General features: G+C 37.9%; 1 protein-coding gene across 4 annotated transcripts in view; it reads left to right on the plus strand.

Annotated features, from left to right (window-relative positions):
• PATJ (PATJ crumbs cell polarity complex component) overlaps positions 1–24,664 on the plus strand; it is a 391,357-nt gene that overhangs the window by 1,160 nt on the left and 365,533 nt on the right. For all 4 annotated transcript variants that reach the window (XM_077768086.1, XM_077768084.1, XM_077768085.1 and 1 more), the window contains exons 3-7: positions 1,880–2,074; positions 3,582–3,721; positions 8,496–8,691; positions 11,000–11,128; positions 24,248–24,466. In XM_077768086.1, the coding sequence (XP_077624212.1) occupies positions 1,880–2,074; positions 3,582–3,721; positions 8,496–8,691; positions 11,000–11,128; positions 24,248–24,466 (879 nt within the window). The remainder of the gene's footprint in view (positions 1–1,879; positions 2,075–3,581; positions 3,722–8,495; positions 8,692–10,999; positions 11,129–24,247; positions 24,467–24,664) is intronic.

Raw genomic sequence — 24,664 nt, forward strand, 5'->3', positions numbered from 1 at the left:
TTTAGAGTACAAGTGAGGAAGGGGCAGAGAGAGAGGGAGACACAGAATCTGAAGCAGGCTTCAGGCTCTGAGCTGTCAGCACAGAGCCTGACGTAGGGCTTGAACTCACAAACCATGAGATCATGACTTGAGCCAAAGTCAGATGCTTAACTGACTGAGCCACCCAGTCGCCCCTGGACAGAATTTTAAATGTAATTGGAGATAATGTAGCAGAGTATTGTTAAGTGAACATTAACAAAATCTGAGAAAAAATGGTTTTTGCTAATAAACCAAAATGGCTGCCCATATTTAGCAAGTGATTTTTCATATAACAAATTAAAGAGTAAACTCTGTACAAATATCTTTTTGTGAATTTCTTTCTCTAGATCAGAATTTATACCATTATTTTAGCACTCCCCATACTGATGGTTTCATTTCTGTATTCCCTGGCCAGGGGATGAGCCCTGTAGTGCAAGTGAATATCAATAGAAATTGGGAAAGATTACTACAAATCTGTTAGTCTTACTGGTCTAAGAGTGGACTTGACCAACCACTCCATCATAATAACTGTCTTTTGTATTTATATAGTTGCAGTCATTATATGCATAATCATTTTATCTATTCAACTGTAAAATTTGAATTTTTGTTTTTTGAGTGTTTTCATAGAGTTTTTGTGAGTGTTGATTTTTGTTTTCCCTATGTGGTCCTGTTGACATTCGTTCTTGATGTTATCTTTATTCAACTGTGTTGGCACTCATATCAACTGGTGATATACATATATAGATATATATAGATATATTTAATTTATTTATTTTGAAAGAGCGAGAGTGTGTACACAGTGAAGAGGGGCAAAAGGAGGGAGAGAGAGAGAATCCCAAGAAGGTCCCAAGCTGTCTGTCAGTGCAGAGCCTGACACGGGGCTTGACCTCAAAAACTGAGATCATGACATAAACCTAAATTAAGAGTCAGACACTCAACTAAGTGAGCCACCAGGCGCCCCTCAGCCAATGAGCTTTTATTTTATTTCTTAATTTTTTTAACGTTTGTTTTATTTTTGAGAGAGAGACACGCACACACACACACACACACACACACACACAGAGTATGGCAGAGAGAGAGAGACGCACAGAATCTGAAGCAGGCTTCAGGCTCTGAGCTATCAGCACAGAGCCCAAAGCAGGGCTTGAACCCATGAACGGTGAGATCATGACCTGAACTGAAGTTGGATACTTAACTAACTGAACGATCCAGGCATTCTTCAGCCGATGATATTTTAAAAATTCTATTTTCTTATTCATCATAATTATAGGTTTCTCTCCCTTCCCACCTTTTTTCCCTATAATGTTTAAGTATAAATGGTACTCATTTGCTGCTAATCCTTAACCTGTGAGTCAGTTTTTGTGTTAACAAAATGGAATAATACCTTTTAGGGTTCTTGTAAGGATTAAATGAGATAATATCTAAGAGTTTGGTATAGTACTTTGCTCATAGAAATCATTCACTAAGTACTGTTATTGTTATTTTTGTTTTGATCACATGTGGATCTTTTGTGGCCTTCTTCATGGAAATGCAAAAGGGCTCAGTGTCTTACATGTTTATCTGACTGGTTGTATCTGTGTCTGTGACGTGTAATGAGCAATGTTGTACATGCTGTTAACTTGAGGTGATAGTAGAAGAGGGGAAGCAGCATATTTTAAGCTATTAGATATTCTGTGCAATACTAAGTAAAAACATTATAGCCTTACACACAGATGCATGCATCTCTGTCTTATTTTTTCTTGTGTAAATATTTAATATGCAATTTATACATGTAATGGGCAAAACAGAATATTTAATAAATAGAAAGAATTCTTTTATGTAGGTGTCTGTGGATGATTCTCCTTTGTTTTCTCTCCAACAGCTCAGCCACATACCTTCAGAGTGTTCAGCCAACTTTGAATTTTCTAGGAAAGGTTTATTAGTATTTACAGATGGTGCCATTACTAATGGGAATGCTCAAAGACCCTCTAGTAACTTGACTGTCTCTGGGTTGTTTCCTTGGACTCCTAGTCTGGGAAATGAAGACTTTCACTCTGTCATTCAGCAGATGGCTCAGGTAAAGTTATATCTTGTCATAAGACTATGTAGCTATATTTTTCTGTTACAGGTTAAAAAAGAAAACAGTACTCTTTAAAAAGAAACACAAAAACTCTTTGCCTTAAAATTTGTTATTGTGTGTGTGGTTTGCTTGCATTTTTATACTGTTAGGAGATTTTATAGTGTTAGACATTTATTGACTTAAAATTATATAAGGAAAATATCTGAGTATGGTAAGTTTTTAGACAATTCAATTTGACACATCTCTGCACTTGAAAAGAAAAGGATTCTTATGATTTTAATCATAGGAGGAAAATTGATGTCTACCAGAAGTGATGAAGCTCCTTTGAAGCTATTTTTAATTTTTTATCAAAACAGAATTGATGAGAGTTAGAGCTAATATAATTTGGAAAATCTAGGGAAACATTTGAAAGAATCATTCATTTTTATCCCTAGTACTATTAAAAATTAAATAGTTGAAATTTTGGATGTGTTAATGTTTGTTCACCTCACCTTCTAGTAAATGTCTTTAAAAAAACGAAACATGAGTTTTAAAGTTAAATAGAATCTGTTTAAGGTGTGATATTTAAATAATGTTCTATACCTAATTACTTTTTTGACTTTGTAGTTCTATCCTGTTAATTTGACTAATAATTTAAAAACTTTTAAAAAAATGTTGATTCTTAGAATGCACAAGCAGGGGAGGGGCAGAGAGAGGGATACACAGAATCTGAAGCAGGCTTCAGGCTCTGAGCTGTCAACATAGAGCCTGAAGTGGGGCTTAAACTCATGAACCATGAGATCATGACCTGAGCCGAAGCTGGACAGTCAACTGACTGAGCCACCCAGGCACCCCAATGTAATGGTTTTTGTTATGTGATTACATTTATGAAGTTTTCATGTCATAAATGCAGTTATTAACTAAAGCAATAAAACATGTGTTTGTTACAGGTTGAACCCTTTTGAATGGTGGCCTTTCCATAATATTTTAAATTAACCTAATAAAATAGAATATTAATTCATCACAATAAAATTAAAAATAAGACCCTAAAAAAATGCATCTGGTTCTAACTTAGGCTGAACACACTACCATATTCTTGATATCTATTTTGCTTTCCTCACTTAAAAATGTATTTTGCATGGAAAGAATTTAGAGAAATTCAGTGTAAAAAAGTAATCTAGAATTTACTGTGGAAAAAGATGTTTTTCTCAGGAATTTTCATCCAGCTTGGGCTTCATCTCATAATGTGAATGAAGTGTGAAAATACCTCTCCAATCCCCTGAGGTTGCAGAACACGGCACATTCCCTCTCGTGCTCTACTGAAAATAACCAAGTGAGAGCATTTCCAGAAATAATTTATTGCTGAAATTCTGAGATTTTTTGGATAGAGATGACTTAGGAGAAGCTGTTTTTTGTGTTCTTCACAAAAATAGCAGTTTCAGTTCTTTGGAAAGGGTATGGTGGTTAAATATACTTCATTGACTTTTCCGTTTTTTTTTTTTTTTTTTTTTTCCCCCCTCATTAGGGCCGGCAAATCGAATATATCAATATAGAACGGCCTTCAACTGGAGGCCTGGGATTCAGTGTGGTGGCCCTGCGAAATCAAAATCTGGGAGAAGTTGATATCTTTGTGAAAGAAGTGCAGCCAGGAAGTATAGCAGACAGGTGAGGAGGGCATTCCCTCTGCATTTTGCTCATTTTTTTTCTGATAATTCTGAAAACCTTATTATAAAATGAATAAGAAACTAGTAATAAAAACAGCTAATGGTAGCATCTAACACTTGCTCCCTTCCTATGCATTCGTCAAGCCTTTTGTAGATACTCTCTCGTGTACTTGTGGCAGTGATCCAGCTAGTAGTATCATCACCCTGTTTTATGAATGAGAAAGCTGGGTTTCAGAGAGGTTCAGCGCTTTACCTGCAGTCACAGAGCTTTTGGCGCTGGACCCATGAGCTGTGAAGGACTCCGAGACAGTCTGACTGCAAAGCTAGTGCTCTTTCTATTCCACCGTACTCTCCCAAGTTGAACATGGTATTTTAGCTATGTCTGATCAGTAAGTGGAAATACTGAAATTTGCATCCTAAGATTATAACAACTGTTTTGCTGGTCATATCACACTTGATTATTTCTCTCATCAATTAAAAGCCTCCTCAAATCTGTGTGATTTCCCCCTATTGTACTTGTGCTATTTTTTAAATTATTTCTAAGAAGCATGTGCCAGCCTTAGATTTTGTCTCTATATGATTCATGTCTTTTGTTATTCATTTAACAAGCACACTTGTTAAACTGTACACTTGTTAACAAGTACAGTGCTATTCATTACAGTTCTACTGCCTGTTAGAATAATGGCAGCAGTGCTGGTACTACTATAAAAAATATTCTCAGCCAATAATAAATTTTTGAATTCACATTCTACATTCGTGGGGTATGAGTTCTAGTATCCCTAACTGAAAGTTCAGAAATAATGAATTTCCATGACTTTGCAGCTTTTCTTCTGCCATTTCATGCCGCATTTCCTCAAGTATGTGCTGAGGAACCTTAGCAGTGGATAGATATATTTGAGAAATTCTATCCTGTTCTTGGAGATTGGGTATACATAGTTAGGGTAACCATATAATGTATTGTCCATGTTGGGATACTTTTGGGACAGAGAGCGTGTGCTGTTAGTGACACTGAGCCAGCAGGTATAGAGTAGGACTATTTGGACAAACCTAGACCATCCCAGGTGAACCTGGGCTTTGGGTCACTCACCATTAGTTTACTGTAGGCTTTGAAGTCCTGGGCAAAAAGCCTATTTAACTTTGATTGGCCCAACTTTTCTTTTTAATTTTTTAAAACTAATTATTATTAGGATATAATTCATATAATATAAATGTCACTGTTCTAAAGTGTACAATTCACTGTTTTTAGTGTATCTTCAATGTTGTGCAAACTTTTTGTGGTCGATCTGTGTCTGAGTTACTCTGTGCGAAGTCTGTAATTACAAATTGAGGTGAGCATTTCCAAGAAGAGGAATTTGATGTGTCAGCATGCAAAGAAGCTTGACCAAGACTAAGTGGTCAGGTGACTTCCCCGAGACAACAGTGCTTGAAGGGAAACTTGAGACAGTGGGGTCTGCAAAGAGGAGAAGGTGTTAGAAGAACAAAGAGACTATCTTGACAGCAGTCCTATGAAGAGATGGAACACAGCTCCTATCCTTGGAGTGAGGCTGTAGGAATTTAGTGCAAGACAGTATGAGAAGGGACTGGAGAGAGGTGGAGGTCAGTTATTCATGACCTTTTAGATCATGTGAAATGGTCTTCACGATCAGTTCTTCCTTTCTCCTCGGGACTTTCCACATAGAACTGTGCTATTTTAGGATCTTACCTAAGACCTTACTGTGCTATTTTGGCTCTCAAAGTAATGGGAATCCATTATTTTCAAATGTTGCAATGGAGAGACAAGAATTGGTCTCCCCTTAAAAAAAAAAAAAAAAGAACTGGTCTCCCCTTAAATGAAAAATATGAATTCAATATATACAAATATATGGGGGAGTTAAAGTATAGTTGCAGGAAAACTAATTCTGTTCAACTTTAGAATGCATCAAAATCATATTTTCCAGATTTCTCTTCTCTACAACTTGTTTACCTGGGATTGAGTTTATATTCTCTGAGCAGATACTAACTGGAAAGGAATGCAGTGTCTTGGCAGTCTATTGGGTAGGGGGGAAGGTAGATTAAAATAGGTTGATTTCCAGAAAACAGAAGATTTGATAGTAAAGAACTTACACAAAATGAGTTACATCAGGGTTGAAAAGATTCAAGAGTATCTCAATCATATGAGATTAATTAAGAAATTTTCTTTAATGAACAAACTGTGAATAGGAATTTAAGTGAAGAAGTCAGAGAAAGAAGAGCATTGGAGATGGGAAAACGGAAGTGATTTCTGGTATCATCCTATAGTGGTCACATTTTTTTTTTTTTAAATGTTTTTATTTATTTCTAGGAGAGAAACGGCATGAGCAGGGGAGGGTCAGAGAGAGAGGGAGTCACAGACTGAAACAGGCTCCAGGCTCTGAGCTGGCAGTCAGCACAGAGCCTGACGCGGGGCTCGAACCCACGAATCGCTAGATCATGACCTAAGCGAAAGTCGGACGCTTAACCGACTAAGCCACCAGGTGCCCCAGTCACATTTTAAAATAAACATTTCTTTAGGACTCAGGAAAGGTTCACAAGCCACATTGTCAATTTACAAAATATGTATTTCAAAGTTATGAAAGTAGTACATGTATAAAATAGAAAATTACAGAATATATAATACTCTTCCCCCCCGTCCCCCAACATCTAGGACTTTGATTACCCTGAGACAACTAGGAAATACCTTAGAATGTTTTCTTTTTATAAAGACAGGGTCACGGAGAATATACAATTTTTTATCTTATTTTTATCTCTTAACACAAGCCTTTCCTAATAATAAAAGAATAAAAAGGCAACCTTTTTTTTTTTTTTTAAAGTTTATTTATTCTGAGAGAGATTGGGAGAGTGACAGAGAGTGCCAAATAGGCTCTGTGCTGTCAGTGCAGAACCTGACTTGGGGCTCGAACTCACGAACCGTGAGATCATTACCTGAGCCAAAACCAAGAGTAAGACGCTTAACCAACCGAGCCACCCAGGCACCCCTCTGTAAGCAACATTTTAACGGTACCTGATTTATTGTGAGAGCCATCCACAATTTTGACATCAAAAATAGATTATTTCGATATCTAACTTGCTAGTTTCTTTTTTTTTTTTAAGTTTTTATTTATTTAGTAATCTCTATACCCAACATGGGGCTGGAACTCACAACACTGAGACCAAGAATTGCATGCTCCTATGACTTGATAGTTTCACAGGAGACTCTAAAGCATAAGTGTCTGTCCTCAGAAAACTTAGAATTTTATAGGATTTACCTAGCTCTGTCTACAACATATTTAATATAAATGAATACTCAATGAATGATAAATGAGTGGTTTAGAGCATTGTGATAATGAGGTAAGTGCTGGGGAGGGTGGGAAAGAGAGAGACAGACAGCTGGATCATGGAAGGTGGATTGAATTTGGCCAAGTAGAGTCAGAGGACATTAAAGATGCAGGAAACCATCTACATAAGAGCGGGAAATGCCAGGCGTGTTTGAGTGGGAAAGAATAGGTCAGAGTGGTTGGAAAAGGGGTTTATGCAGGAAGGAAGCCAAGTTGGAAGAAGTGCTTGGGAACCAAACGTACGGGCCTTTGAATACAAACCAAGTTTTACACTGTGTCCTTGAGCTCAAGTTCGAAAATTCTGAGTACTTTTAAGAGGTGATTGTAAGGAGTAAATGAGATAATGCCTGTGAAGCATCTTGTGCAGTACCTGGTTCATGAGAAGTGCTCAGTAAATATTAACTGTAGTAGGGGTGTTTTTTCTTAAGATTTTGGTAAAATCTTTTAAAAATAGCTCTTTTTTTCTTTTAAACCTTGATTAGCAGTTGGGCAGTTGGTGATTGGGATGGAGAAAAGGGCTTAGATAAGAGATTTAAGAGTCATGTCTGCTAATTGTCAAGGAGAGTTGGGCCTAATTATTTTTTTTTATTTTTAAAATTTTATTTTATGGTTTTTATTTATTTTTGAGAGTCTGAGAGAGACAGCACGAGCAGGGGAGGGTCAGAGAGAGAGAGAGAGATACAGAATCTGAAGACAGGCTTCAGGCTCTGAGTTGGCTGTCAGGACAGAACCTGACGTGGGGCTTGAACCCACGAACTGTGAGATCATGACCTGAGCCAAAGTCAGATGCTTAAGTGATTGAGCCACCCAGGTGCCCTGAGTTGGGCCTAATTATTGACAAGTGTTGGAGAAGCAAGGGACGATGGAGATAGGATGACTCTGCTCAAGAAGAAGTTATTGGGGAATTTGAGGATATAGTTGCCCCAGTGTGATATATGTTGAAGTCAGATTGGAAGGGGTTCAGGAGGATGCAGTTCATGCAATAATGGGGGCAGTGTTTTATTTGCAAAAGCCTTGGCAGTGGGGCCCCATACATTGCGTTTGCTGATTTTTCTAGCCAAATGGTTTTATTTATTTATTTGTCTATCTATTTATTTAGCTCCACACTCAAAGTGGGGCTTGAACTAAGGATTCTGACGTCAAGAGTCGCACGCTCTACCAATCGAGCCAACCAGGTGCCCCCCCCCCCACCAAATGGTTTTTAAAGTGTGTGTGTGTACACATGCACGGTTCCATACATGTGCATGCACACATGTTCAGGGATGCACCACTTAATCAGTTAATTAGCTAATAAGTGCTTTGATGGAAAACACTCTGAAGAGCTCTGTTATATAATTATTTGAGTAAATGTACTAAGTGCAAGAAATAAACTGCTTCACTCGGATAGATTTTTTTAATGATGCTATTATATTATTACTTACAAGATTTTCTTATTATATTAAGGGATCAAAGATTAAGGGAAAATGACCAAATACTGGCTATTAATCACACACCACTGGATCAGAACGTTTCCCATCAGCAAGCAATTGCGTTATTGCAACAAACCACTGGATCCCTGCGTCTGGTCGTGGCCAGGGAGCCAGGCCATACAAAGAGCAGTACTCCTACCAGTCTAACTGATACAACTCTGCCTGAAACAGTGAGTTGCAAGCTTGGAAAAAGAACTTAATTTGAATTATGCCACTGATTTTAATAACTATAGACATTTAGAAGGTGTCATTTCACTTGTCATACTTTAAGAAAGATCATATCTAAATATAACATTAGCATATTAAACAAGATACTGTTTTTTCAATATCCTATGGTTCTCCTTATTTAAGATTATCATTTAATATAGAGGATGAATTGTAGTATTATGTTTAACTTATTTGGTAATGGAAAGAGTCTTGTGTTCCTTGGTGATGTAAGAAGTTCCTTAATTAAGCTGATTAGAGATCAGCTTATTAGAGATTTTATTTGCAGATAATTTTATTTACAGATCAGAGATTTACTCGTAAGTAAGATTTAGTTATTTTATTTCTAAAATATTGAAAATAATTTTGGTAAATTAACATTGGGTGCTTATGACTGGATTATTGATACTGCAAAATTACAGTTTTCCTTTTCATGTAAGCATGTCTACTGAGCAATTTAAAAGAATAAAAGCCCAAGTCTCTTTTGGGAATCTTTAAACTCAGTTTATAATATTTTACAGATTTTGGCCTCCATCTTCAGAATGCAAGCTAATAAATCTTATTTTCTTATAACACTAAGTGCTAGCTGATTAATTTCCATTCACTGGGACAAAAGAAAAAATAGACCATCTGGGTACAGTACAAGGTCACAACACAAATTAATGTGTAGACATTTTCCCTGTTGCAGTGATATTAATACAGCACAATTTACATAATAAATAGAATGAATAAAGCAGGAAAATGTTTTGCGTAGTGGGTAAGAACCAGGGCTCTGGAGCCGGGCTAAGGTGGGTTCAAGTCCCGTTCTTCCACTTTCTAGCTCTGTCCTATCAGGCAGGTTCTTTGACTCCCCCACCCCTCAGTTTCTTCTTTTACTTGGAACTAATAACAGTGTCTACTTACAGAGATTAAATGTGCAGATTAAATGAGAAGGTATGTGAAGAGCTAAGCACAGTTCTTGGTGCAGAATTTACACTCTATGAGTATTAGCTGTGATCATTAATTCAGGTGTATTTTAAAAAATTTTGTTCCTCTCCAGATACTAGATATTGTTCCAGACAGGAATTTATTAAATATCCCACTATTCCTGGTTATTTTAACATTGCACAGTAACTTTCCAACTTAGTGTAATAGTAAAAACAATAAGTGTATCCTAATGAGTTTGAGATGGAGTATTTTGTTCTGCAGTTAGATTATGTGAATTTAATGCACATTTCTGATGGAAGCCTGCTTATGTGGCGGGAAAATGCTTATGTCTCTCAGTCTGATTTGTTCAGTCCTATTGCTAATATCTTCAGTGGGGACTACGTTTCCTTTCCATTATAAGAGTCTGCTTAATTGATCTTTTTAGTATATGTCCTTCTCAGCATTTCATCCTTCACATTGCTGCCTGATTTATCTTACTAAACCACTGCTTTGTTCTTGTTCTCCCCTTTCTAAAACCTTCAGTTATTCCTTCTGCTAATCCAGTGAAGTAAATCCAACCTTTTTTTTAATGTTTTATTTTGAGTTAGAGCATGAGCTGGGGGAGGGGCAGAAAGAGAGGGAGAGACAGAGAATCCCAAGCAGGCTCTGTGCTGTCAGCTCAGAACCCAGTGCAAGGCTCAGTCTCCAGGAACTGTGAGATCATGACCTGAGCTGAAATCAAGAGTCAGCTGCCCAGCCAACTGAGTCCCAGATTCCCCAAATCCAATCTTTTGACCATATATTTGACTCATTCTGTTACCTGGCCCATCTTTGCTCTTACATTTCCCTTTTGCTTGAATGTGTTTTTTCTCTGTAGTGCAATTAAAATACTACCTTTTCCTCGAAGGTTTCTTGAATTCTTCATTGGATTTGACCTCCTATCACTGCCTCTCCCACCTTCCCTCTGTCATTCTTTATAATATTTTGAGGTTCTCTTTCAGTTCAGGTAAACACATACTTCTTGATTCCTCCTGTGTGCTGGGCATTGTTCTAGATATTGTGAATAGACTAGAGAATGAGACAGCATGTCTCTGTCCTCTTACAGCTACGTGTCTCTATCCTGTTCGATTCAATATTGTGCTTCATTTTAATTATTTGTGTTTCAGATGATCTCTCTGCTGGATTATAAGATTCTCAAGGGCAGGGACCATGTGATCATCTTTATATATCTTCTAATGTTTAGAAAATTGCCTTAATTACTTGTATGAATGTCCAATTTGTGGTATATCTGTTACTTCAGTAATTATTGGGAAGCTAAGAATCTATGTCTCACTAACCATGTGGCTCTTATTTGCCATTAATTTCTAGGTTCATTGGGGCCATATTGAAGATGTTGAGCTCGTTAATGATGGCTCTGGATTAGGTTTTGGAATAGTTGGAGGAAAATCAAGTGGTGTGGTTGTGAGGACGATAGTTCCTGGAGGATTAGCAGATCGAGTAAGTTGACTTCTTTATTTTCATTTTGGAGTCATACAGCTTAAAATGTATGGTTTGAAATGTGATTTTATAACATGGGTTACTAGGACTTATGATTTCATAAATAGAAATTAAGTATTGCTAAAAATGTCCCCCCTTCCCCCACGCATAAATGTGAACACACGCTCACTTGGCTTTATTTTAAACAGTTCCTACAGCAACTTTTTTTTGTGTGTGGGCGGGGAGGGTGTCTGTGGTTGACAGTCTTCTTGATTCCATCAGAGAATAGTATTTTTGTTGAAGAATTGTTAATAGGTATTATATGTTGAATATCTACATTATCTCCCAGTATATCTTTCAAGGGCCTAAATGGTAAACTCAGAAGGTATGGTGATTATAAACATTTGTCCAAATATTCTACGTGGTAAATTTTACTTGAATTGAAGTTTTCTAGCATCATAAGTCAAATGACTACACTTTATTATTTAAACTGAAAGTAAGCCTTTTTTTTTTTTTTAAAGTAGGCTCCTTGCCCAACATGAGCCTTGAACTCACAACCCTGAGATAAGAATCATGTGCTCCACTGACTGAGCCAACCAGGTGCCCCTGAAAGTGGGCCATTTTAAAACATATGAATGATTTCTGCTTAGTTTTACATTGAAGAAAATGTTAAACATTACATTTATTTTTTATTTATTTATTAAAAAATTTTTTTAAATGTTTTATTTATTTCTGAGAAAGAGAGAGACAGCGTGAGCAGGGGAGGGTCAGAGAGAGAGGGAGACACAGAATCCGAAACAGGTTCCAGGCTCTGAGCTAGCTGTCAGCACAGAGCCCAACACGGGGCTTGAACCTACGAACTGTGAGATCATGACCTGAGGTGAAGTCGACCTCTTAACCGACTGAGCCACCCAGATGCCCCTACATTTAGTTTTTAGAAAGTAACTTAGAAATTTGGTTATCACACCACTTAATGATGAGTCCATCGTATGTAGGCTGTCTAGGTTAATGAGAATAATATGTAAATTTCAGAGATTGATGTTCAATTACCTATACATTTATCCCTTCTAATAAGCGTAAGTAAAGATGAACTTGCCATGCAAATGCAGCTTTGAGGCAAGTTCCTCTGCTCCCCATTTCCATTTAAGGTTATTCCACCTTACACAAATGTGGAGCTACTACTATCCTTTTCGACGTCTAATTGTATTTAGAGAAGCTGCTCAGGGTTTACTCTGTGGGGGTCCCTGAGACTCTTGAAGGGGATCTCTAGGATCAAAACAGGGAAATGGCATCAAACCATGCTAGTGGTCATTGCAATCTTCTCTACTGTGTGGTCGCAACAACAACAAAAAAGTCTTACTACAGGAAATGCAACAAAGAGTATTGTTTTTAGCCAAGTTTGACATTGAAGTGCATGTCTTTTTCTTTTGAATATTGTGTGACAAAACAGCACTCCTGCTGCATACTGAATTAGGATGGCGGTTTTGAGACAAATATTTGTGAGAGAAACTAGCCACTTTTTTATATAGAAAACACTTTAATTTTTTTTAGTTTTAAGTTTTGTGCTCTCATTCAAAATATTTTTATTTTTTTTAATGTTTATTTTTGAGAGAGAGATGGTGCAAGCAGGGGAGGGACAGAGAGAGAGGGAGATACAGAATCCAAAGCAGGCTCTGTCAGCCCAGAGCCCGATGTGGGGCTTAAACCCATAAACAACGAATGAGATCATGTCCTGGGCTGAAGTTGGATTCTTAACCAACTGAGCCACCCAGGTGCCCCTCAGTCAAATATTTTTTTTGCAATATAGCGATATATAGTGTTAGTTTCAGCTGTACTTGATTCCATGTTTGTTAGTACTGTGAAGTGATCACAGTCCTCTAGTTAACGTACATCACCACTCACATTACAGTTTATTTTCTTGTGATGAGAACTTTTAAAATCTACTCTTAGCAACTTTCATATATACAATACGGTATTGTTAACTAGAGTCACTATCCTGTACATTATATCTCAGTGACTTATTTATTTTATAACTGGAAGTTTGTAACTTTTGACCATTTTCATACATTTTGCCCACCTACTCCCCCTCTCCACAACCGCCCCCCACCACTTAATGCAACCACAAACCAGGAAAATCATTTTTTATTTTTGAAAGAATAATTGACAGAAAAATTATGGTTATTCAGATTTGGGTACTTGGCAGACATTTCTTTGAAAGTGGATGAGGCAAGCCTGTCACTTTAAGAAAAAAAGAAAAACAACTGACGGTATTTGTTGGTGATGATAAAATTTGAACTTCCAAGTAAAAGTTAGAATTCTGGAAAGTGTCTTACCATGAGTTGAAATTTCCCAATATTTAGACTTTCTGATTAGATTATTGCTGATATTAATACGATTTTAAAAATATTATATAATATGTCTATATTTGGAGATCTGCCTAAGTCTGTAGATCAATATTTTCCGAAGACCAATGTGTGATATGAGAATATATAGGTAAAAGGTCCATTCAGAATTCAAAATTGATCAATAGATTTTAATGAAACAGTATTTGAAAGTTTGTTGATGTAGTTGCAGATTCAACATTGCCACTGAGCTTTAAGAAACTACACCTTGTCAAATGTTGGTGTGTTATCAAAGAAGAATGAGCCTGAAGGGCTATTAAAGTACTCCTCCATGTTCCAACTATGTATCTTATGGAGGCCAGATTGTCTTTGTATACTTTAGTCAAGCAACATATGGCAACATATTGAATGCTAAAGCAGATGTGAAAATCCAGTTGTCTTCATTTAAGCCAGATATTCAAGAGATTTCCAAAAAGATTTGAAACTACCACTCTTCTCACCATTTTTTCTTAGAAAATATAGCTTTTACTTTCAAAATAAAAAGTGTATACATAAATAAAAATATAATATATTACATGTATTAAATGTATTAAAATTTTTTTTAATGTTTATTTTTGAGAGAGAGAGAGAGAACATGAGTGGGGGAGGAGCAGAGAGAGAGGGAAACACAGAATCTGAGGCAGGCTCCAGGCTCTAAGCTGTCAGCACAGAGCCTGACTTAGGACTCGAACTCACGAACAGCCAGATCATGACCTGAGCTGAAGTCAGGCATTCAACTGACTGAGCCACCCAGGCGCCCCACATGTATTAAATATTTTAAGAATTTCTCTGCTANAAGAGAGAGAAAGAGTCCAACAGGGGAGGGGCAGAGAAAGGGAGACAAAATCCAAAGCAGGCTCCAGGCTCCAAGCCGTCAGCACAAAGCCTGATGTGGGGCTCGAACCGATGAACTGTGAGATCATGACCTGAACTGAAGTCAGATCCTTAACTGAGCCACCCAGGCGCCCTTTCTCTGCTATTTTATAATTCAGTAGATATCAATAGAAAGAACCACATAATAAAAGCCCTTTGAGATTCTCAGTAATTTTTGAGATATAATTAACATACAATAAACTACACATATGCAAAATATACAGTTCAATGAATTTGACAGGGTGCCTGGGTGGCTCAGACTCTTGATTTCGGCTCAGGTTATGATCCCAGGGTTATGGGATTGGGCCTCATGTCAGGCTGTACACTGAGTATGGAGCTTGCTTAAGATTCTCTCTTTTTCCCTCTGCCCTCTCCATTTGTGCTCTCTCTCTTCCCAAATAAAATAATTTTTGAAAGGGTTTTTTTTTGATGTTTATTTATTTAAAAAAATTTTATGTTTTATTTATTTCTGAGAGAGAGAGAGAGAGAGAGCATGAACAGCGGAGGGTCAGAGAGAGAGGGAGACACAGAATCTGAAGCAGGTCCAGGCTCTGAGCTGGCTGTCAGCACAGAGCCTGACACGGGGCTCAAACCCAAGAACCGTGAGATCATGACCTAAGCTGAAGTCAGACGCTTAAACAACTAAGCCACCCAGGTGCCAGGATGTTTGTTTATTTTTGAGAGTATGAGCAGGGGAGGGGAAAAAAAAGAGGGGGACAGATGATCTGAAGGAGGCTTTGTGCTGATAGGCCGAGAGCCTGACGTGGGGCTTGAACTCACAGACTACCAAGATCATGCTGTGAGCTGAAGTCAGAAGCTTAACTGACTGAGCCACTCAGGTGCTCCCCCCAGATCATAATAACAGCACCAAAATAAATTTGACCTATGTTTTACTGGTCAGTCTGAAGTGTGTAGGGCAGTCCAGGATGCTGGAAACTCAGGCAGGATTTGGTGTCGTGGTCTGGACTTTGAAATTTGTAGGGTCAGTTGGCAAGATTTCTTAGGAAACTCAGGCAGGATTTCTGTTAGTGTCTTAAGGCAGAATTTTTCTCTAGGCAGTCTGTTTCTGCTCTTAAAGACTTCAACTGATTTGATGGAGCAACCCTCCCCCCATGTTATTAAGAGTAAAGTCAACCAATTATAGATATTAATCATATCTGCAAAATACTTTTGTAGTATCATCTAGACTGGTGTTTCACCAAAGAAACTAGGTACCATAGCCTTGCCAAGATGATGCATAAAATTTAACCATTGTACAATCTGTCTCTTCAATCAGGAAAATGAACATATCCATCACCCACAGAAGTTTCCTGTGCTTCTTTGTAATTCCCATTTCTCCATCTTCAGTAATTTTTAAGAGTGTGAAGCATTAATGAGATGAAAAAGGCTAAGAATGGCCATTTTATGGGCCTTCACAACACATTTGGGGGCAGAAAGCATACTCTTTAAGGGTTTTTGGAAATTTTTTTGTAACCTGAAAAAGGATGAGGTATTGTGGATTATTTTGATATCTTTTCCTACATTCTCTCCCCTTCCATTCCCTCTTAGCAATCTTCATAGGCTTGTTTGCTGGAGTAGCGTTTTTCAAGATGCAAAGTAGAGTCATTACCATGAAAAACAAAGGGTCAGATAAATTTAGAAAACACCAAGTTAAATGAAATCAAATGGACTTTTTTACTGTAAGAATTTTCTGAGCTTTTAATATCCTAATGCGCATTAAGAATTGTCACAAGGAGAATATGATGTGTAGTTTCCCAAATTAATCCCTTTGAGACACTGTTGGGAAAGGCCCAGGTCTGATATTTAGCCTTTACTGGAAGGGATTGTCACTATTTCAGGTCATTAGGGAGGGGGTTGCGGTATGCCCATCAGTCATGATGGAGAAGCAAGTGTTTATACCAGACATTGTTATCTACCTAATATATATTATTCTCCTGTAATCCTTAAAACAGCCATAAATTTTATTTTCAAATTATGGATTTGAAAGCTGTTAAGAAAGTGCCCAAGGCTACTCAACTAGGAAATGACAAAGTTAGGATTGAACCCACATCTGTTTGACTCTGAAATCTATGTTTTACTGCTTAAATCTTTTTGTCTAAGTTCATCCTAATGTTTTTTTCTGATATATACTTGTTCAGAGTTGGTCTAAGCAGAGGAAATAGCCAGCTCTAGAAGCAGCAGAATCATTGGATTTTTCCTGTACAGAATATGGTGAAGTCTAGTCATAGGGGACAAAGACATCCCCTCTCCTCATCTCAGTTAATGGCAGATAAAATCTCTTCAACAGATTCTTGTGTTGTTACTAAACCTTTACAAGTTGTTGCTCATGTAGCCTAATTGTAGCTTTACATTTTTTGTTTGTTTCTTCTTACTAATTTTTTTTGGAGAGAGAGACAGACAGACAAGCACAAGTGGGGAGGGGCAGAGAGAGAGGGAGACACAGAATCTGAAGCAGGCTCCAGGCTCTGAGCTGTCAGCACAGAGCTTGACACAGGGCTTGAACCCACAAGCTGTGAGATCATGACCTGAGCTGAAGTCGAATGCTTAAACTGACTGAGCCACCCAGGCGCTCCAGCCTGATCATAGCTTTGAAAGACTTAAAAGGAATTATTGCTCTTAATTAAAATATACTCCTGTTTTGGATACCAATGTTCACTATTCACTATGGCAATATTTATGGTAAGGGAATATAGATGTCTTAGGTCATTAGTTTAGATGTGATCAAGAGTGATCGTAAAGTGATCTCTACATTCAGCTAGTGGGGTTAATTAATACTACTTTGTTCAAAGAATGTAAGATGAGGTAGTAGAAAGTTAGAAGAAGAATGCCATATTTATTATTTTAAAAGAGTTTCATCAAGTAGCTCCCTGTTTCCTTTTGTGTTTACAGATAATATATAGTTAAAAGGTGGGTACAGTTGAGGGAGTGTGGCAAAGAACACCTAAGTGAGGCCACTCAGCCTTAAGGGGCAGAAACAGAAGCATTTGATGATTTGCTATAAGCAAGTCATTAAGCTAAAGACTTTACATACAGTATTGAGTATAATGCCCACAACTCAGTAGGAGAGGGATTTATTCTCATTTTGCTTAAGAAGGATCTGAGATTTAGGTAGAATTAATAACTGACATTTGGCTATACAGCTTGATCAAAGTAGAGCCAGGATTTGAACTTGGGTGTGTCTGACTCCACAGCCTGTCCTTGTCCTTCTGCTGTCTACTGTCTCTAATGTTATAAAGTAAATGAATAGAAAAATACTGATTTATATGAACTTTTTAGGAAACACTGAGATTTAGTTACAATGACCAATCAGTAATCAGGGCCAATTCCATGGATAGGAAAATTATATGGTATCATGTAAAGGGAGCTAAAAGACTTATAATCTATGTTATAAATCTATAACCTATAATATATAACTATATAATAACATATAAATCTCTAAACCTATATCTACCTATAATCCTCAGATAGTCTCCAAAATTCACAGTGCCTGAAACATACATCTTTTGAGAATTCCATTCATCTATGGCAAAATTTTCAAAAATATTCAGCACTTAGAAGTTCTGCTTTTATTTTTGTTTTGAATTAAAAATGGATAGGGTAAAACTTCATTTTACATAAGTATCTTTCTTGTGGTCTGGAGAAATTCTAGAGAATCAGGTACACTGACTTAATCCTATTTTCTCTAGAAAGCATAACAAAGCAGCCTATTTAAAGTTGTCATGAATTATTGATGTTTTGGAGTTCGGAAATTATAAGTCACATTAACTAACCAGTAATGTTTCATACTAAGAAGGAATGTAACCAAGCAAGGATTGGAGGGTGGGTGTGTACAATAAGGAATTTTCAGCCTAGAATTAAGTGAGGCCCAGTTTGAGGCTATTGAATAGTCAGTTATTCCCAAGAAATTTTGCTTTGAGTCTATAAACGGATCTTTTCCTTATCCTTAAATATCATTTGATGAGGGCTCTGGGAATTTGAGTTGGATAGGATAGATATACTTAGATGCATTATCTTCCTTTAATTCCTTAAGGAAAATAGTGTTTATTTTATAAAGTCACTGTTTTCTGCCAATGTTAGGTTGCCTTTTGATTAAACACCAATGATAGAATTGACCTGGAATCGAAACTAGTAATAATTTTATTTTCTGTTTTTAGTTTTCAAAGAAACAAATTATTTATTTTGTAGCTGAGGCTTGAATTTCTTTAGGTTTTCAAATATTTTTATTTTGTTTTATTTATAATACATTAAAAAGTTTTTATTTTTATTTTTTATTTTTAATGTTTTACTTATTTTTGAGAGAGAGAGCTAGAGACAGCACGAGCAGGGGTGGGTCAGAGAGAGAGGGAGACACAGAATCCGAAGCAGACTCCAGGCTCTGAGCTAGCTGTCAGCACAGACCCCGATGCTGGGCTCCAGCCCATGAACTGTGAGATCGTGACCTGAGCCGGAGTCAAATGCTTAACCAACTGAGCCACCCAGGAACTCCTATTTAAAAGTTTTTAAATTTATTATTATTATTTTAAGTAGGCTCCATGTCCAATGTGGGACTTGAACTCATGACCCTGAGATCAAGAGTCACATGCTCAGGATGCCTGGGTAGCTCACCAGGTTAAATGTCTGGTTCTTGATTTTGGCTCAGGTCATGATCTCACAGTTTATGAGTTCAAGCCCCACATAGGCTGCGCACTGAGAGAGTGGAGCCTGGTTGGGATTCTCTGTCTTCCTCTCTCTCTGCCTGGCTTGGGCACATGCTCTCTTTCCTTCCAAATACGTACATACTTACATGCATACATACACATAAAAAAAGTCACATGCTTTACTACTGACTGAGCCAGCCAGATGCCCCTCATCCAGTCTGCCCATCAGAGAACTTAAGATACAAACTAATTATATTTTAGTCTATAATTGCTAACTTCGATTAAGGTACTTTTTAAAGTGAATACATGATACTTTTAATGCTTTCACAGTAATATGTAGTAACCTATTACATCAGCTGTTATCATTAATTTTTTAAATTTATTTTTGAGAGAGAGAATCCCAAGCAGGTTCCAGGCTCTGTGCTGAGCCTGATGTGGGGCTCCACCTTAGGATTATGAGATCATGACCCAAGCTGACATCAGGAGTTGGACACTTAACTGAGTAAGCCATCCGGGCACCACCCCACCTTTTTAAGTTTATTTATTTTTGAGAAAGTGGAAGTAGATTAGCTGTTTTAATTTTTGTGTTTCATACTATCTTAGTCTATATGTATAATTATTTTTCTCTTGTCAAAGAATCCATGGATTAATACATTTTTATATTTGAATGTTTGATTAGCATGCTCTGTATTTTTATTTAAAATTTTTTAAAAGTTTTATTTATTTCTGAGCAAGAGAGAAAGAGAGACACACAGCGTGAGCACAGGAAGGTCAAAGAGAGAGGGAGATACAGAATCTTGAACAGGCTCCAGGCTCTGAGCTAGCTGTCAGCACACAGCCGGATACGGGGCTTGAATGCACAAACCGTGAGATCATGACCTGAACCAAAGTCTGACACTTAACTGACTGAGCCACCCAGGCGCCCCAATTTATTTATTTTTAAAGTAATCTCTACACCAAATGTGGAGCTTGAACTCACAACCCCTAGATCAGGAGTCACATACTCCACTGACTGAACCAGCCAGGTGCCCCAACACCCTGTCTTTGAATGTTGGTATAACTACTTACTGGCTATCGTTGATTTATGATTTCTATTAAAGAACAGAAAGGACTCTATGCCTTTTATTTTCCTTGCACAGTAGTTATGGAAGTAGCTGTGGAAGGAGAATGTTGATCAGAAAATATCAGCAAAATGCAGTGTTTAGAGCTGTAGGCCTTAACAAGGTTGCTGTCATTTTGGTGTCTTTCCTATCAATCTGTCTGATGATTGTTTTTGCACTTAGGAATTTCTTAGAACACCTGTTTTTCTTGAAGAAGAAAGTGTTTGACTTTCAGTGACAGATGCAAATTATCTACATCATTTTAAATAATGAGGTAAAATAGGAAAAAAAAATAGTGCCTAGGAAGTGACTAAATATATACTTACGGTGAGGTACCCTTCTTTGGCCAAGCTAAGTATGAAAACACTTACTTGACAAATTCTTTATTTTTTGGTCCAGCCATAATTTTGTTCAAGGATGGTTTGATTTACAGAGGCCACTTTACCCTTGTTTTTCATCATGACCACTGACTTTCTCTTGAGTAGTTGCTTTATCTCAAGTTGTTACATTGATAGAATATCAAATTATCAGTGCTTAAAGTAGAAATCCACCAATTCCTTTAACATTTGTGGGGTGTTTTGTTTTTTTTTGAGAGCAAGATAGAGTGTGAGCTGGGGAAGGGCAGAGAGAGAGGGAGACACAGAAACTGAAGCAGGCTTCAGGCTCTGGGCTGTCAGCACAGAGCCCAACACAAGGCTCGGACCCACGATCTGTGAGATCATGACCTGAGCCAATGTTGGATGTCTAACCAACTGAGCCATCCAGGCACCCCAGAAATCCACCAATTCTAATTTCCTCTTTGCATTTGTCTTTTTCTGAGTTTCTGAATCGAATTGCATTTATTTTCCTCCTCTTCTCCTCTTCCATTTGCTTCTGGGACCTTCAGAAACAAAGCCCATAGCTTTTTACTCAGTCTTTTGATCCAATACCTTCATTCAAGTTTCTGCAAAATTAGAGAAAAGGAAGGATGGGGAATAGACTTTTTAGTCTTACGGTTTTTTGTTTCATTTTGTTTTACTTTTTTCTTCTGAATTTCATCTGTACCTTACAGATGGTGCCATCTGGAGCCAAGAATATGAAGCCTAGTACTGTACAAGCCTGATGCTCATTGCTCCATTCTCAGGCTGTCCTTCTCTCCCAGTTGCAAAATACCTACTTTTCATATTCATTTCATTTAAGCTGTTTGACAGTTATAGTTTCTTGGAGAATAGAAAAAGAGTGAATTTATTATCTACTAGTGTGACTCTGAAGGTGTCCAAGTGTAAGATAAAGCCTAATGAGAACTGGTCTTCAGTGGGACAGCTTGAGTTGAACTTATGTTCTCTTACTTATTAGTTTTATGACCTTAGTCAAGTCAGTCAACCTTTCTGAATCTCCATTTGTTCTTTTTTTTTTTAATTTCTAGGAGAGAGAGAGAGACCACGTGAGCAGGGGAGGGTCAGAGAGAGAGGGAGTCGCAGACTGAAACGGGCTCCAGGCACTGAGCTGGCAGTCAGCACAGAGCCCGACACGGGGCTTGAACCCACGAACCGCGAGATCATGACCTAAGTGAAAGTCGGACGCTTAACCGACTAAGCCACCCAGGCGCCTCTTCATTTGTTCTTTTTTAAAGTTGTCCATCTCAGGGGCTCCTGCGTGGCTCAGTTGGTTAAGCATCTGTCTCTTGGTTTCAGCTCAACTAATGATCTCACGGTTCGTGGGTTCAAGCCCCATCAGTGCAGAGCCTACTTGAGATTCTCTCTCTCTCTGTTCCTCTCCCACTTGTACTGTGTCTATTTCTCTCAAAATAAAATAAGTAAACTTTAAAAATAAAATAAAGTCCCTCTCTGAATGAGGATATATGAAAGGTGATTTTTGACCTGTAAAGTGTTTTGCAGGTATAATTTTTTGAAACCAGCTAGTGTTAAAATTTGGTATCTTTAATATAGTAAAGAGAAGTAAAGAGAATTCAGAATTTCCAATGAAACAAAATGCAGATGGGTCCGCTGTTTCAAGAATTTCACAAATGGAGGTAGAATGAAATGTTAAACATTTTGAACTGATGTGCTTTTTTATTGTTTTAAAATTTTCTGTGTATGAGATACATATAAAATGTATATAAAGAAGTATGTATTATGGCTGTGCACATTTTAAGTAATGACAATAATCATGAATATACATATTACTTAGTCTAAGAAATAGAACATCACAGACACCTGGGTAGCTCAGCTGGTTAAGCGTCTGATTTTGGCTCAGGTCATGATCTTGAATGAGGTTCATGAGTTCAAGCCCCACATTGGGCTCTCTGCTGTCAGCACAGAGCCCACTTCGGATCCTCTGTCTCCCTCTCACTACCCCACCCCTGCTGGGATGTGTGCGCACACATTCTTTCTCAAAAATAAACATTAAGAGAAAGGTAATTGAATATCACATATCCTTGCTTTAAATTCATCCGGAATCCTGACTTTATGTATGCTAATGACTCCTAAATTTAACTCTGTGGTCTGGACTTTTCTCCTGAATTCCAAATTTGTATATCCAGCTGCATATTTGACATTTCGCTTGCATGTCTAATAGCATTTCAGATTGGCTATCTCTAAAACCGAACTCCTGATTTCTACTCCCATCCATTCATTGCTATGTAGTCCTCCTTATCTCCATCAATAGGAGGGCTGTCTTTTCAGTTGCTTAGGCTAAAACCTTGGAGGTTTAAGTTCTTTTGTCCCCTCACACCTCCTGTAGAAAGTATCAGTAGTGCCTGGTAAAAGTTCATTAAGAATAGATCTAGGATCTCACTTCTCAACTCTCCAACTGCTAACCCAGTCTGCAGGCTACTGCTGTCTCATTCTAGATTACTGCTTTAGTCTACTAACTGGTATCTCTGCTTCTGTGGCTTCCTCTCCTGTAGTCTATTTTCAGCACAGAAGCTTGAGGATCTTGTTAAAAGTAAGTCAGATAATGTCACTTCTCTTTCAGAATGCTTCAGTGACTTCCTTTCCCACTGGCTCAGAGTAAATGCTCTGCACTGCTGACCTTCAGTTAATGCTCCCTTCTCCTCCTGACTACTCTCCTCTTTGCTCGTTCTCTTCCAGCTACACTGACATCTTGCTGATCCTCACACATGCCACTGAGTTTGCTGGCCTTGAGAGTTTCTAGCTTTATGCTGGAGACTTCTGATCCAAACTCCTTCCCTTCTTGAGGCCCAGGGCTTTCTGATCTCTTCCTTTTGTGGCCATAAATATCCTGGCTCTAAGCCATCAGGCATGAAGTGATCCCCTTGAGCAAATGTCCACTTTAGAATTCTGGTTACTCTTCTCCTTTTGAACACATCCTCTACCCCATCTTTTTTTATTTTCTTTGTTGCCAGTTTAGCATTCATTAAGACTGTTATGTTTTATTTAGTGTTCTATAGATGGTTTCTTTGTCAGCCATTTTGCCAGAATTGAAAGTCTGATGAATTATTATTAGCTAGTGAAATTAAATCACTGATTTCTTAGAATAAATTATTATTATTTTTTCTTTAATTTAAACCCAAGTTGACATAGAGTATAATAATGATTTCAGATATAGGATTTAGTGATTTATCATGTACATGTAATACCCAGTGCTCATCCCAACCAGTGCCCTCCTTCATGCCTCTTGCCCATTTAGCCCCCTCCCCCCTCCTCTCCAGAAACTCTGTTTGTTCTCTGTGTTTAAGGGTCTCTTATGGTTTGTCTCCCTCCCTGTTTTTATATTATTTTTGCTTCCCATCCCTTTTATTCATCTGTTTTATACTGTAAATTCCACATATGAGTGAAATCATATATTTGTCTTTCTCTGCCTGACTTATTTTACTTAGCAGAATACTCTCCAGTTCCATCCATGTTGTTGCAAATGGTAAGATTTCATTATTTTTGGTTGCCAACTAGTATTGCATTGTATATGTATACCACATCTTCTTTATACATTCTTCAGTGGACATTTGGGCTCTTTGTATTGTTTGGCTGTTGTCGACAGTACTTTATAAACATTGGGGTGCATGTGCCGCTTCGAAACAGCACTGTATCCTTTGACAAATACCTAGTAGTGCAATTGCTGGGTTGCAGGGTAGTTCTATTTTTAATTTTTTGAGGAACTTCCATACTGTTTTCCAGAGTGGCTTAATTTTGTTTTGTTCTTGAATTAAAGGATGGAAGACTCCAGACGGGGGACCACATCTTGAAGATTGGTGGCATAGATGTGCAGGGAATGACCAGCGAGCAAGTTGCCCAAGTGCTAAGGAACTGTGGGAATTCAGTCAGGATGCTTGTTGCAAGAGACCCAGTTGGTGAAGTTTCTGAAACCCCTCCTCCCCCTGCAGCCTTACCTGTAGCCCTGCCTGCTGTAGCCAACAGAAGCCCTGGTGTTGTGAGTATACAGACCATTCTTTCACCTTAAATACTGGGTATGAGGTCCTGCAAAATCAGAAATGCCTTCAACTCAGAGTGCCAGTGGGTGTGAGTAGTGTCCCCAAAGAAGCAAAGAAGAACCCAGTTTAGAGACCTTAGACAAGTTTGAAGTGATTTTGGTGGGAAGAGGTGGAAGGCCATCACTCATCTGCATTCT

Source organism: Crocuta crocuta, unplaced genomic scaffold (genome assembly GCF_008692635.1).
Source record: "Crocuta crocuta isolate KB4526 unplaced genomic scaffold, BGI_CrCroc_1.0 scaffold85, whole genome shotgun sequence".
In the NCBI taxonomy this organism is placed as follows: Eukaryota; Metazoa; Chordata; class Mammalia; order Carnivora; family Hyaenidae; genus Crocuta; species Crocuta crocuta.